This window comes from Ciona robusta, chromosome 11 (genome assembly GCF_009617815.1).
Source record: "Ciona robusta chromosome 11, ASM961781v2".
Lineage (NCBI taxonomy): Eukaryota > Metazoa > Chordata > Ascidiacea > Phlebobranchia > Cionidae > Ciona > Ciona robusta.
Window position 1 is genome coordinate 3,550,013 of NC_143245.1, and position 16,252 is coordinate 3,566,264.

At 34.7% G+C, this 16,252-nt stretch overlaps 1 protein-coding gene across 1 annotated transcript; it reads right to left on the reverse strand.

Moving 5' to 3' along the window:
* Window positions 1-324: 324 nt before the first annotated feature.
* On the reverse strand, window positions 325-2,866 carry LOC149728124 (CD209 antigen-like protein D). The gene is made up of 4 exons (XM_089887662.1): window positions 2,545-2,866; window positions 2,451-2,486; window positions 2,244-2,391; window positions 325-891 (listed from the first exon to the last, which is right to left on the reverse strand). The coding sequence occupies exons 1-4, from the start codon at window positions 2,822-2,824 to the stop codon at window positions 636-638; spliced, it is 720 nt and encodes a 239-aa protein (XP_089743788.1). The 5' UTR covers window positions 2,825-2,866; the 3' UTR covers window positions 325-635.
* Window positions 2,867-16,252: the final 13,386 nt, after the last annotated feature.

Here is a 16,252-nt window from a genome sequence, read left to right on the forward strand (position 1 = left end):
TTTTCCCTCGCCCTACTATAGTTTTACTCGACAAAAACAAATTTTACGAAATCTTCATCTTTCTAAGAAACTGTGAAACTAGTTTTATCTTCCACACTCGCAAACTACAAAGTATTTCGAGTTTTACATAAAGTCGTGATAATACTGTCAAATAATTCTTTAACATTTTTTCTGAATGTCATTAGATGGTGACTCGTAAAAAACAATTAAAAACAATCTCGTCTGGTAAAGTGTCCCATTTACCCCACCCTACCTATATGTATAAAAGCTCAAAATGCACGAAATTGTAAAAGGTTCGTCTCTGTAAAAAAATACAAGACCGAGTTACATTTTTACCGGTTTATTTCACAAAATCAAAATAGAGAATTGTGTTCCCATAAAGCAAGATTATCGGCCAATCTTATAGCCAGCATAGTTTGTTCGGCGCAAAGGGATATATATAGGTAAAAAGAAGGAGAAAACATAACTACGTATTATAAAATGTGTAAAGCTAAGTTTCATATTATACAGCAGAAGGGTAATTCTACCGTAAAGGCACAAGCAATGCAAACTTTTATTATTTTAATAGTTCTGTTTTATGGTTTATATGTGTGGCTTATTAAAATGGTGTGCCCACTTCAGCACCCCTTACGACATTATGCGTCAAACACGGACATTTCGCAGAGTGGTATGTACAGCCAATGGCAACCGCCATCATTCCATTTTCCTGTAGAAAAAATCATCCCACAATCCTCCTCTCCTTCATGTGAGTTTGGTTCTCCAGGGTTCCAGTGTGCATGGCTGCTAAGAACTCTCTCTCCGTTTTCCCAAACCCAAGTATTCTCCTGTTCAATATCATTCATACCAATCCAGGTGCGTTGTGATGTAATGCCGAAGTGATGTAAAATCATTCTGAAATATTGCAAATGTATTTAAATGTGTAACAACGTAAGTTTTACAAAAACAATATTATCGTAGGCAGTATATAGTAGAGCGAGGTAAGATGGGACACTTATGGGACAGCCTATGCATGGTACAGTGAGGTAAGATGGGACACTTAAGCACATATTGCCCAATATTTCAGCAATTAAAGTATATATGACGTTTTTGAGGTTATAACTCGAATTAGTACCATCCTACGTTTATTAACTGACATTTAATAAAAAATGTGAACGCACGAGGAGTTATTTAGCGATTCGCACACCAGGTGTAATTTTACTAATTCAAAAACATACATTTAGGGTAAGACGGGGCAGTTTAAAATACATGTGAATTTTAAATAATAAACGACGTTTTTATTAGAAATACACGTAAGTAACACGAAATAAGAATAAAGGCATCAAAATCATGTTTAAACATTTTATTTCTTGCCCTACTGCTATAGTTTTTAACAAGTTACCTATACAGCATAATGCGTATATTCTTTTATGAACATTAGGTACTGTTTAAACGTTAATGGGTATTGTTCGAACATCAGTGGATAAATATGGTATCCTACAATATTTTTTCACAGAAATAAAAAAGAATAGAACGCGCATCTCTAATGTCAGGAAAGGAGAGAGCATGATACACTTTTTCTAAACAAGCGCTAAAGTGTAAGCGTTAACCTACCAAAAACTAAACTGGCCCAATAAACGTTAACAGTTGGTGTAGTTTTTAAATTAAACAGCTAAAACCTCCTAAAACTACTATGCGCCTATCTTTTACAATGGAGACAAAGCGAAATGGGGACGGAGTTGGCTGTCACGTGAACAGAAAAAGGAATATATCACGGTTTTGGGCAGTTGCGCGTTCTACTATTTTTTATTTCTGTGTATTTTTTAAAGAAAATTGATAAAACTATTAATAAGTTTATATTTTTGCTATAAATTGGGTATTGCTACACTGTTTTTCGCACAAGCCACACTCATAAATTATGAACACATACGCCGATTAGTGTATCGCCGTCGAGCTTCAAACCGAGGACACTTCGGTTTCGATGCAGCAACTAAACTACTGAGCCACGGCGCGGATAAGTCTACTATCTTACCACACTTTATATATTTTTTATTACTTAACAACAGTAATCGGCTTTTACGCGCGCTTTATAAATTCGAGATAATACTGTGGAAAGTTCTGTAATATTTTCTACTGATTATTATTAGATGGGGCTCTGTAAAAGAAAAGTTAAAAAAATGTCTCGCTTGACAAAGTGTCCCATCTTTCCCCACTCTACTATATTTATATCCAAAGCAAATATTTCTTTAGGACAATTTTCAGAACACCTCGTAATGTTCATATTTCTTGGTGCAAAAACAGCCAACGTTGCACCGATTGCTGCACACGAACGATTAGCAGCTTGATAGTTTGATGCTGGCAAAGTTCGATATAAATAACCATTTCCAGCAGAAAACCAAGCTGTTCCATTTATCTCTGTAAAACATGCCTTTGGTAAGGAAACAATAAATATATAAACCAACACGTAAACTTACGTTTAACACCAGTTTGAAAAAGGGTTTCCATCTGATCTGAAAAGAGTCGAAATTACATTAAGCGTCGTGCACACGAAATTTAATCGAAACCTACTTTTTAACCTGCCAAACCGGTTTTCCATCTCCTGTATAGCATTATCAACGTATGCACTGTTCGAATTACATTCTCCTTTTTGTCCCTTTGGACCGAGTCCGCCGATAGGTCCAGTTAAGCCTTTCAATCCAGGCGGTCCTCTTCTACCTTGAGGACCAGGTGGACCTTGCGCCCCCTTCTCAGAATTTCCAACCGAGCTCAAAGTTAACAAAATCTGTTGAGTATCTTGCGCCTCAGCACAAAACACAAGCAACAGTGCGAATACCAACTTAAACAACATTTAAAACTTCTTCTGTATGACAAAACTAGAATTATTAGAAGACTTTCTTGTTTTAGGACTCTTGCAATTATATTAAATCACCTTGCCAAGATTCAACGAGATCGGAAACAAAAAAATACTCTTTTAAAGCACATAACCAGTAAACTGAATTACTTTGTTTCGCCAACTGATCTATACATAACAGCACACCAACTTATAAATGTTGATGAAACTGCCGCAAGTGTACAACCAATGTACATGTCCGGATCTGGCGCTTAATTTAGTTAAAAATTTCTTAGCCAGAGGTGATTTTGATAGAAAAAACTTCACGAATATTCCTGTCGTCAACACTGCATGAGCTCATCAATTATCAATGCTGGTGAAACTGCCGCAAGTGTACAACCGATATACATGTCGGGATTTGGGACCTAATTTTCCTAACGGAATTCTTAGCCAGGGGTGGTTTTGATAGACTTAACGAATACCTGTCGTCAACACTGTATGAGCATGACGTGCAGAGAAAAGAATGTGCCAAAATCAACCTACAAATCGAGTTTCTACTGCAAACTAAACTGGAGCAGATGGCGAGTTTAATGAAAAATGTTAATTTACAACACAAGGTACCGAAAGCAAGTAGATTCAAAACAACCAAGTATATACGAAAGGCACAAAATACACGAAATAGTAAAAGGTTCGATTCTACAAAGAAATTTGCAAGAATGTTGATAAATTGTACCCGGTGATATTAGATTGTTTACCTATAATTTGCTTTCGTGTCTACATTAGCAACGCATGCCGTGAGTGTCAACCAACGTCTATACTAACTTTGGTGTCAACAGTTGATGTTTTAGATTCTGATAGATAAGACTTTTAACTAGTATGCGATATTTCGCAGACTCGAATATATAACAAACCTTATTTCAAATGCTGTTTGATTACAGTTATAACGAAGGGAAAAACACGGCAAAAGAAACTGCATGGAGTACACTGTAACAGCAACACTTTCCAATTGGAATGCTGAAATGTGCGTGGAAACATAATACAAAATGTACGCGCTGGTAATTGAAAATCGTCATATCGAAAATAAACAATTAATCTCGTATATGTACAAGCTAAAACATGTTGGAATATCCAGGGCAATACATTGAATATCCAGGGCAATAAAGGTATTTGTTCCCCACGGGCATTGCCATGGTAGGAACTTGGTGCGATTATCAGGATTAAACCGGTTTCAACTAGATTGCGCGGAAGTGGCACAGAACTAAAAAAAGAGTAGAACGCGCATCTCTAATGTCAGCAAACGAGAGAGGTGATACACTGTCTCTCTTTTGCGGGTCGTTCCCGTTGACTATTGTAGTCAATGGATTCGCGAGCGTTTTATGTAGTCTTTCTTCATTTTTGACTTGATTTAAAGTTATGGGGTAAAACAACTATTTTCTAATATACAAATATTTCTAACAAACCGTTTGCTTGAAGGTTTTTAATTAAAATTATTAAATAATTAAATTTTCTAAAAAGTGGTAAACTGTAAGCGTTAACCTACCAAATAACTAAACTAGCCTAATAAACTTGAATAGTTGGTGTAGTTTTTAATATAAACACCTAGAACCTCTTAAAACTACTATGCGCCTATCTTTTACAATGGAGACCAAGCGAAATGGGGACGGAGTTGGCTGTCACGTGAATAGAAAAAAGAATATATCACGGTTTTGGAAAGTTGCGCGTTCTACTCTTTTTTTATTTCTGCTGTGGGAAGTGGTTGTGGAGCGAGTACAGTTGTCCAGTTTACCGAGCCAGGAACGCTCAGCTCGCTTCCACCAGGCAATCTTCTTGCTAAGGAGTAAAAATTCTGGGCTCTTCTTACGTCGGCCTGAAAAAAATAATTTGTAATTTTGAATACTGTAATTAGATATTGATGAAGGCGAAGATGAACACTTAACACATGTTTTTATTTATTTCTTCAAAACTATAGCGAAGATCGTATTATTAAGAACGAAGAGAAGGGTGTCAGCTAAACGACAGTTGTTAAAACACGCTATGGATAAAAGATACGGGGAAGAGTGACAGTTAATAAGTGTGGCTGTTGTACCCACATATGGTGGCATAAGGTTGAAATCACTAACTCTGTTACTGCATTGGGAAAATGTAAAGACGCGATTTTTTTCTCTAAAGACAAGCAAAGTAAAACACGTTTATAATATCGATGTATGACATATGGGATTGCGACTTTACATATTATTTTTATATGAGTGAGATTCTACGACGAGGCACGCTAGGGGAGCTATAGGATTTAGGCCAAAGTAGGCTACAGTAAGTCCATTTGTTGAAAACTTGTAGTGCTTTGGGCTTTAATGGGACTATTTATACTGCTAACAAACGAGCAACTTAAGTATTGTTATTATGGAACTGAGGTTAAGGGGATACGATGATGTGCGTAAGAAATCTAAAGTTTGAGTATAGTAATATGGGGGAAGATGGGACATCTTAAGCACATAATATCGAAATATCCTGATCGTGTTTTCAAAAATTAACAACGGTCTGTGGGAGTCGTGTGGAAACGGTTTTATAATTCTTTGAATGTTATGTGTTTACTACCAAATGGAATAAGAAAATAGATTGAAAAGGTGTCCCATTTTCCCCACCCTTCTACATGATTGGAAAAGTCACTAATGCATTTTTGACTTTAAAAATTCAAAACGTTTCCAATATCGTTCGGAAAAACGAATTTTCGTTCTAAAATAGCGAAATTTTTTTCGAAAACAACATTTTGTTCCGAAATTTTCGCTTTCGTTTCGTTTTCGTAATCTTCGTTGTATACCCAGTAGAATAGTAGATGAACACAGAGAGCAAACATTATTTCAATTTTAATCAGAGATGCTTTCAATATACGTTTGAATTATATATTTTAATTTATATTAAGTATATCGTGCGATAACTTTTGTCGTTCTAAAAAAAAATTGGTTCAAAAACGATATTTTCGTTCCGAAAACAAAATATTTTAGCCCGAAATCAAATTATTTGTTCCTAGTATAACAAGCATTTCTTTGATAACAACATTTTTATAGAACCTCGATAATTTTCTCCGTAACACCTATTTTCTAATGCAATTTATAATGTCTAAAAGTCGCGTTTATTCTAGGAAAAAGTAAACAATAAGTTTCGTTTTGGGATCATTATTTTTGTACCTTAAACAATATATTTCGTTACGATAATCATAATTTTCGTCCCGATAACAATACGTTTTTGTTACCAAAACAATACTTTTGTTCTGAAAAAGCAGTAATTTTTATTCCGAAAACAATATATTTTGTTCCGAAATCAAAATACTTTGTTCCTAATGTAATAGATATTTCCTTGATTACAAATTCTGTATAAAATCTCTATAATTTTATCCGAAAATGTCTTATTTTTGAAGCAATATTTGGAAAATAAATATCGTTTTTTTTTTCTAACTAATGTGAATAATACGTTTTGTTTTAGGATCATTAAATTTTGTTTTAAAAACAATATTTTTGGTTAACGATAACCTAATTTTTGATTCGAAAACAATATAGTTCGTTCCGATAACAAAATATTTTGTTGCTAGTATAACAAGCATTTCTTTCATTACAATATTTTTATAAAATCTTGACAATTTTTTCCTTTGTTACGATAACGATAAATTTTATTTTCAAAACAATCATTTTCGTTCCGATAACAATATTTTTTGTTAATACATTTCGTTCCGAAAATAATATTTTGCTTTACCATAACAATGTTCTAAAAATAGGGAACATTTTAAACTTCTTTGTTATGAATTAAGTGACGAAACAATGAACTTACAAAGTGGGTTCTTTTGTTGCTTCATCACCACTTCGTAACGTCGCAGGTTTTTTTCATGACGTCACACATATTTTTCGTGACGTCACATTTTTTAGTAAACTGATGTCGCGAGTGTTCTGTATAAATAATTTAAATTTAAAGTAAGATTAGGTTTAAACGCAAAGCTCAATAATAATGATAATAATGTTTAAATAGTACAATAATAAATAATATAGTAAAATACCGATATAACTACAATAGTTTGTTACTTTTACATAGGTCTCACTGATACCCGTTGAATATTTATTATATGAACAAATTCGTGCATTTATGTCGAAAATTAAAAGTGAACGAAAAGATATTCTGTCACCATTTTTTAAATTTATTGCTGTATTAAATTTATTGCGTCGTATGTGGTCTGGTGGCTTATGACGTAATAATCGAACAGTTGATATTGTGATAATCTCATTATTTTTACATCACATTTGACATTCTGACGTCAGCACTCAGGGATTTTATCATGTACTCGAGAACAATTTATTATTTTAACATATTTGTGCATACAAATGCAAACACCTGTTTTCTACCGGCTATTATAGTCGGCCCCTAATCCTTCTAGCCCCCCGTGGCTACTGGGTTCGCGGGGTGTATAATACGCCACTGACACAGAACAACAAAAAACCTGGTTATAATGGAGGTTGGTTTCCTGGTGCCGCGTATAGACATAGAGGAAGTGGAACCAAGACGAGTACCGAATTGTTGCTACAAATCAAACTACCAAGTTCGACCGACCCCTACAAAGGAGCTCATTTTTCCCCGATATCGCATTATACCGTTACACAAATATTTGTTTACGTTGCATTGCAATTATAAACAAAAGTGTATATAGTAATAGTCTCTCATATCTCTTATTAACAGAAAATAAATTCAAAAAATTGTTTTACCACCGTATTATGTTTGATTAACCTAATGTTACTTAGTTAGCACAATTTGGCTGGTACATTTTCCAGGCGGTCCGTATTTAATAGACCTCGTACTGTATTTGTTTCGACCTACTGCGCAAGCGTAGTAGCGTCTTGGCGCATGCGCAATAGCGCCCGGTACGAATATATCAGTCGGAACGATTATACCACGACACCGAAGTTGAACAAAATTTTACGATTTGCTATAAACAAATCAGTTTAACCTAATCATAGTGAACTAGTTTGACATAGTTTAGTAGGTAGTAATACGTCTATGAATGCATTCTACCTATTGCTAAAAATGGCGACCAAAAGCCGTGTTTTTTGTTGCTTCTCGTTTTATTTTATCGAAATTAGTCGACTGTGGACGTAAAAGAGTAAATTAAAATTATGCCAATTATAATACGTGCTCAATCATTAGAGCAGCGCTCGCTTGTATTTTATTCTCTCCATTTTCAGCCACTTTGAAAAGTCTGCATTCACAACAGTTTTTGCATATCAGGGCAGAAACAGCTATAAATTGGTTAAGGTTAAATTTATGTTTATTCTGATTAAACAGAATAAACGTTCTACGGCCATACAAGAACTTAACACAAAAAGCACATTTGAGTTATTTTAACTAAAGTATTTGATTTGTATGTAAAGTTGTTGTCGGTAGGACGCTTGCTCTGTTTAATCAAGAAAACCATAAATTGAATTGTAGTATGCTAATATATACACGTATACTTTAGTTAATAGAAACTCAATGTAATTTGTTTGTTAAGAAAAACACGAAAATGCATGCTAATGGTCTATAACACCATACAACAATCAATGTAGTGTACATATTTTTCAACAAAAATATTTACTTCAAACTGTTTCCGTGGACGGAATATATGAATTCCTCATGGTTCGTGGGCCACGAAACGAGCTGGTTGTTACGACATTGCTAGTCTCTGTAGCTTCGAACGCTGTTGGCTCATCGGTACCTAGCAACCGTGGAACTGTTTGGGACGCACTTAAGCTTCTCGGTGCCTAACTTCGCCGCGTAGACGAACATAGCAGCCTAGGCGAGATACTAGCCAAGTCCAGAGCCGTCTCTAGAGCTTCAATGACCATCCATGTGGAAGTGACGTACATCTCCGCTATTGAGGCTTCTTCTTATGTCGTCATCGGTGTCGTGGGGGTCATCCTGGGTGAAGTCTCTTCGGAGTCGGTTGTTGTCTGGGGGGCAATCGTCGTCACATCTGATCACCCACAACACAGATTCGCAACAATTCACCACATATATGAGGGCATCAAAATCTAAAGACTCACCTACTGTGTTTCGTTTTATCATATAGTCATGTCTACAATCACCACCATTGAGCGTATATGCACTCACCGATTTTTCTTTGATAGTAAATATAGTGAAGAGAAAAAAGTTGCAAAATCATCGTACTGCGTAATGTCAGAATAAAATACTGTCCAACTCGACAAAGAAGATGAAAAACTTGCATTCAATCCTAGAATAAAAAAGCACCTGTTCAAAAACGACCAAGCAGTATCCTAAAGTAAATCTGACACCCGAAGCACTCTTTTATATAGTAGGGCGAGAGAAGATAGGATACATTGAGCAGATAATATCATAATATCCTGATCGTGTTTTAAACAATTAACAACGGTTTATGGGGGTCGGGAGGATACGGTTTTATATCTCTTTGAATGTTCTTTGTTTACTAGCAAATAAAATGAGAAAAAAAGAAAAGGCGTCCCATCTTCCCCACCCTATTATATGGCACACAATACAGTTAAAAAAATATGTTTGATATTTATATGCTACTATAGTACTATAAATTGATATATTAATGACTACATATATATATGTATATATATAGTAGGCTACAGTGGGGAAAGAAGGGTCACTTATGCACTTATTACCCAATATTTCCAAATTCAAAATACTTGACGGCTGTTGGGTGGTACCACGAATTGGTACTATCATTTCTTTTTAAATGACGACAATTTAAAAATATATAAAAAACACAAAAGAGGAGTTATTTAGCAATCCCCACAACAGTTGTAATTTTAGAAATTCGAAAACACACAGGGTAAGACGTGACAGTTTAAAATCAGTGTTAGTTTTGATTAATAAGTGAACTTATTAATAGGAATACACGTAAATAACACGAAATAATACTGCACGCTTGGAGAATCTAGTTTAAACATTCTTTTCCTTGCCCTATTGCTATAGTTATTAACATAGGTTACATACATTATATTATTGAATGAAAATTGGTATTGTTTGAATGATAATGGGGTATAGTTCGAACTTCAATTGATAAATATTGTATCCTACAAACGCATATGTACTTGTTATAACAGAAAATTGAAAACAACTATTTTTGCTACAAATTGGGTATTGCTACACGATTTTTAGCAGAAGCCACTTCTCTTAAATTATCTCCGAGTGCAAATGACCACATTTCGAATATATTTTTCATATATTATCCTGTTATTATATCACTGTATTATGTTTGAATCACCCATAAGATATAAATTATTGAATTAAAAGCAAACATTTCAAAGTTTGGCAATAAAAGCCTACACAACTACAATGTAGGGGAAGATGGAACACCAAATTAAAATATTTTTATATTAACAGTATTCTGCAAGTTGTAGTTAACCTACCAAGATTAACCGGCTGTTCTAGTTTCTTTGCCATGTAAACTTTATATAAATAACTTTAAAACGACATTTTTTTGTTTTTATCCCAAATTAAAATCATAGTGACCCCTGCCTATTTTCCTCATGTTTATATCTTAGTTTTTTCATAAAACTAAAGCTAGTTTAATGAGACTAAATCAAACTGTACGAAATATTCAAGTTTTTTTTTATGAATCTATGAAACTAGTTTGATCGTTCACACTCGCCATCTACAAAATTTCATCCGCTTTACTGTGATTTAGCGAGCATTAAAAACTGGCACCTTACTATTTCGCATTTTTTTACCTTTAAAAATTTAATATATTGACCAGCAGTAACCGGTTTTGACGCGCGCTTTATAAAGTCGTGATTTTACTGTTGCATAATTCTGTAACATAATTTTTTTAGATTATCAATAAATGGGGGTCCGTAAAAGGAAAATTATTAAAAAGTCTCGACCGACAAAGTGTTCGATCTTCCCCCATCCTACTATACTATTAGGTAAGATAGATAACGTTAGCACATAATATCCTATAGTTCCTGATTAGGTTTTTAACAGTTAACAACGTTTTTTTAGTGCGGTTATATAATTCTGTAAATATTCTTTCCTTATCATTTTCTATAGGTACATTACCTTTCATTAGAGCTAGGCTATCTTGGTATCTAAATTATTTGTCGTCTGGTCGGTCGTTGGGCAACTCGATATATTCCATGTTATCCTAAAAGCTATGACAACCTTACGGTTAACGCCACTGCCGTATATTAGTAAACTGTTGTGTAGAGCTGATTGTGGTTAACGCTTCTTATATGGTTGCATGACTTGCATTGGAGTTAAGTAAATACTTGTAAACTACAAAGTGGGGCAAGATGGTACACGTGGTTGAAAGTTTTATATTAATATTATGCCGCAACTTGTAACTCGATCATAGGTATTCAACTTATGAGGTTGATATCGAGCAGTATTGTAACATTATCATCAAATAAAGAACGATAAAATGATAGTTTAAAATAGGTACGTGGGCCATCTTGCCCCACCCTACTGTATTTATGGCAGAAGTTTAACATATTATTTCATTTACCTTATCTTATTCAGACAAATATCACAACATACATGCCATTCATTTAAAGGAAAAGCCCGTTTAGGATTTATCAAATTTAGTTAATGAATGTCGAAAGGATTATGTGGAAATAATGGAAGAGGTAATTATAATAAGTTAAACAAATATATTTTTTAGATAAATATATAGTCAACCCCGCTTAATTGGACCAGTTTGACTTTGCCCAGATGTAGTCTAATTGGGCGGGTTGGATATTATATGAAACATTATATGGTTTCCCATTGTCCAAGGTTTCTAAACCATCGCAAGAGTATGCTCAGTTGATTAGTAAGCTTGTTGACAACATGGTTCTTTATATGGTGAGCCAAGTGTAAAAGCTTCACTTGCAGCTTTGACAGTAACACCAACACTGGCACCTGGCCTTCTTCTTGTAACTTTACGGATTTTTGTATGTGAAGTATGTGATACAGTTGTTTTCGAAATTGTACAACAAAAGCATTCCATGTAGTATGTTTACATGGAATTTTGTTCCTTATTAAAGATCACCCCTACGTCTTTAAAAGTGGGTAAACAGCTGCTGTGTTTGCGCAGTATTTGAGGAACTCGAGTCGTCTCTAGATGTCGTTTTTATGGTTGTAATTGAAGTTTTTATACTACCTTATAATCGTTTGACAGCCGCAACAGGCACTATATTTCGAAACAGTTATTAAAGGTTTTAGATTAAAACTACATAAATGCACTGTCAGCGAAAATGTATTTTGAATTTCTTATTTTATCACATTAACGATTGGCTGTTTTGGGATATAAAGTAGATAATTTTAACTAAATATAAAAAAAACGCAATGCGAGTTGTGGGAACACTACATAATACTCCGCAACACTGCATTACGTCAGGTGTTCGTGCCGAACTATCCGTCAGTTTCGCCCTTGTGTTAACAAGATATCAAATACCTAATGAGTGAACATGTATTAAACTAGTTTGCATAATATTAAATCACCCGTTTACTACAACGGTCGACTATAAACTCGATCAAAAACAAGCCAGAAGTAACCAACAGAGCGGTTTTTAGTCGCCATTGGTGACTGTGGAGCAGTAGATAGAATGCCTATAATGAGGATTGAGTGATTGGTAAAGAATATGTGTAAATACGTTTTGTACATCTTCTGTACCCTGTGTTAACTTGTAAACATACACTAGTTAGCCATGTCGTCGCTTAAAAACGTTTGTTTTCGTTGATTTGGACAAACCGTAATCACCAGTAATTAGGTACTGTTAGAAGTTAATATTAGTCATATTGTGGCGGCCCGCCACGTGTGTGTGCGCCGACGCGTACGCCAGTGCCTTTTTCTCACGCTTTTATCTTCCGTATAAATACCGCTCGCAATACATAATTACCGCTCGCAATACAACATTCTGCAACCGCTACAATATGATGTTTAATTAAAAATAATGTTTCAATTACGATAAATGATAATAAGGTATAAGAGTACTGCTTTTGATGCGTCCCCACTTAAATGGTAATAGTTTAATTCAGGCGTCAATCGTTCTGTGGATTCCTTATCTCACTAACACGCACCCACTCAATGTCCCAAATTCCCAGATAGTATAGCCTCTGTTTCGACTGATCGTATGGCTGGAACTTATAGCTCAATTGGTTGGGCGCCTACCAATGTCCCGAGTTCGATCCTCGCCCTATGTAACAATTATTCTGAATTGAATTTTTTAATAAGAGATATAGAAGACTATTACTATATACACTCTTTATTTATATTTGCACTCCAACGTAAACAAAACAAAAGTAATCGATTACTGTTTTACTAACGGGTTCCCGATGTATGGCAGTTTACTTGACTCTAATCATTAATTACTCATTAATTGGACGGTTTTATACACTATGGTTTATAAGACTAAGCTTAGTTAGAGTAAATGTATCGAATGCAATCGGTTAATTAATGTTAAAGGTACATTTCAGAAATAGCGCTTTTAAACCAACAGAAAAGTAATCTTTAATTACTCGCTAATTAGGCGATGCAATTGTTTCAGGTGTTTGTCTTTAAATTAACTAAGTGTAATTTTCCTTCATTTATGTTGTTGTAATGAATAAATACAAAATCATTATCTTTAAACTAGTAAACCCTTGTAGGTTGCCCCAAATGTACGGGAAGGAACTTTGGATAAACTACACAAACAAATCTTTTCTGCGATAAAATCACAATTGGAAACACTCATTTCCATAAAAGCTACGTGCAAAGAAGCAATCAACACTTGTAAGAAGAAATTAGATGAATATAGATCAAAAGTAGACAACCCAGGAGTTACGACAGGAAAAACAGTAGTGAGGGGAGTGACTGGATCTGTGGTAGGAGGCTCTCTTGCGGTAGTCGGACTATTGTTTGCTTCCGTGACGGCTATTGCTGTTACTACTGGTGCTGCTGTTATTGGTGGCACTGCTGCTGTTGGGGCAGTGATTGGTGTACTTACTGGCGGCGAAAAGAATTCAAACGAATTTGATATTTCCAAGTTTTCATCAATCGTTTATTTAAAAAGCCAAAAACTTTAGTCGAAATGTGGTGAACTTTTACGGATATATTTGTGGAGTTAAACTTAATATATATCATTATGTAAAAATGTTTCTGTTTCCTCTATAACTAGTTTACAATTTTGTGTGACCATCAAGTATCCTTTAAATCACCTAGGTAATCCTAGAATACAGAAATTATAGCGGCCATTTTCGATTCCTTCTACTGGTGCCACTAACATAAAAAATTATTGATCAAAATAAGTTTGTTTGGTATAAGATTGTTTTTTTTTATGTATATTAATAGTCGTAATAAAACAGCTTTAACTTTTTTGAGGAATAACGTTGTATAAAAAAACGCATTGTTGTAAATCAAATTTTCCGCATTATTCTATTCATGCGACTAACTTGTATGTTGATTTATATGTATAAATTATGCGTTCGTGGAAATGAAATATATAAACAAGGGATTCGAGTAATTAGTACTCTAGGATCACGTAGGAAATAATTAAACATAAAATACAACTATATGACCAATTAATGCAATTAGCAGAAAAGATTGATAACGTTTTGTACACTGTTTGTTTGTACTTTTGCATCAGCGGCGAGGAAACCAATCAGTTTTAGTGTTTTCTTAGTGTTTTTTTGGGGGATAACCAGCCAGGTCGAATACTTAGTAACAACAGTAGACCAACAACACAGCTTCTTAAGGTCTTCTTCTGTGCATAACTTTTGCAAAGATAGATTGTTGGTTGTTCATAGGTATCGATGAAAATACTTGAATATGTTGTCAGTGTGAATGAATGATGTAACTTACTTTATCCTCGCGTGGCCTGAAAACGACAGTCGTTATAACACGGGTGTTCATACACCTCGTGCCAGCTTACGAGTTACCATGTATGTTACTTTGTGGGTGAATTTTTTTTGTGAATTTTTTCATTTTTTTATGTATGGCTGATAAATTGGACAACCCATTAGTTACCACTGGGTTGGAGCAATTGCCGTTAAGTGTCTTGCCCAGGGACACATTCGCCCACAATGGAAGCAGCGACAAGCCTTGAACCCATTACCTCTGGCTCTGGGTTACAGCCAGGCCCGCTAACCACTTTGCCACGGCGCCGGTGTGTGCGTGGATAAAAATACAAATTGAAATTAATCAACGCTTTTAAACCAGGGTTCGGCAACCTTTTTCATTTTATTGGCCAAATCACAGATTTATACAAATGGCAATGGTTGGTTAGTTAGTGCCATGTTTGATGTTGCTTGACTTTCAAAAGCTTTTCCATGTCTGGTTTCAAAGAAAATAAAGCAAGATTAAGTATTTCGTCTCAATGTGAATCAGTGAGTTGTGTTCGCATTTTGTTCTTAGTAAATTTCATTTTTAAGAATAATTGCTCATACATGTAGGTGCTTCAGAAAATGCAGGGCATATTTTTTGCGTGTTCTATTAAATTTCTGCAAATTTCCATCTTCGGTGACATATATATTTCTGAAAAAAATCGACTAATAAGTGCATGTGAAACTTTGATTTCAAAAGTTCGCTGCTTTGCATTTCAATCAATTTTATTTGAAGTTCTCGAGTATGCCATCGATATTGAAACGAATGTCGGCGAACTGTGCAGAGAACTGAGATCGAAGTTTTCTAATCACTGCAATGCAATTCGAAGTATCTGATGACGGCATATTTTTGTTTAGTGTGGGAAAGTGGGCAAAAATGTAGGGGTTGCGATATTAAAACGCATTAGCTGGAAGTCAGTTTGTAAAACACGTAAAATGCTTTTTAGTAAAAGGGCTAATTAATACTATACTAATTAGTTTAAGTCGTGCTCATCCATTAGATCTTTCTACCAAATTAGAAACTTAATTTCTTCCAATTAGAACCTTAATATGTTTAATTAAATGTTCTTAACAAAATTTTTACATTGTATCGTCTGTAAGGTGTAACGGTCACGCCTTTTATTCAAAACAATAATTATTTCTTTTTTATCAATAAGCGTGTTTTAAGTTATAAAAAAAAGTTATAAATATATAATATGATTTCAATCAAGAGATTAAAGAATAAATGCTAGAATTAAGATAAGTGCGGAAAAAAGTCGCCCAAAGAACAACAAAAGAATCTATATGACCACTACCGTTCTCAACAAACGTCTTTAAGCGAGGACAAGGTTAACTAGTGTAAGTTTACATGTCAACACATGGTACAGGAGTTGTACAAATAAGCGTATTTACACATATTCTTTACCAAGCCTTCAATCCTTACACGTCTTAAGTTGAATGAGTTATAATACATGAATAAATGCATTCTATCTGCTGCTCCACAGTCACCAATGGCGACTGAAACCCGCTTTGTTGGTTACTTCTGATTTGTTTTTGATCGATCTCAGACTAGTTAAAATACTATGCTAATTAGTTTATACCGTGCTCACGCGTTAGATCTGTGATCTC

Bases quoted from the DNA above. Each gene is read 5' to 3' on its own strand.
- LOC149728124 (XM_089887662.1), bottom strand. From the start codon at position 2,824: ATGTTGTTTAAGTTGGTATTCGCACTGTTGCTTGTGTTTTGTGCTGAG. The intron at 2,487-2,544 runs GTAGGTTTCGAT...GACTCTTTTCAG, and splicing joins CCGGTTTGGCAGGTTAAAAA to ATCAGATGGAAACCCTTTTT. The intron at 892-2,243 runs GTGTTCTGAAAA...GCAATATTTCAG, and splicing joins AGAAATATGAACATTACGAG to AATGATTTTACATCACTTCG.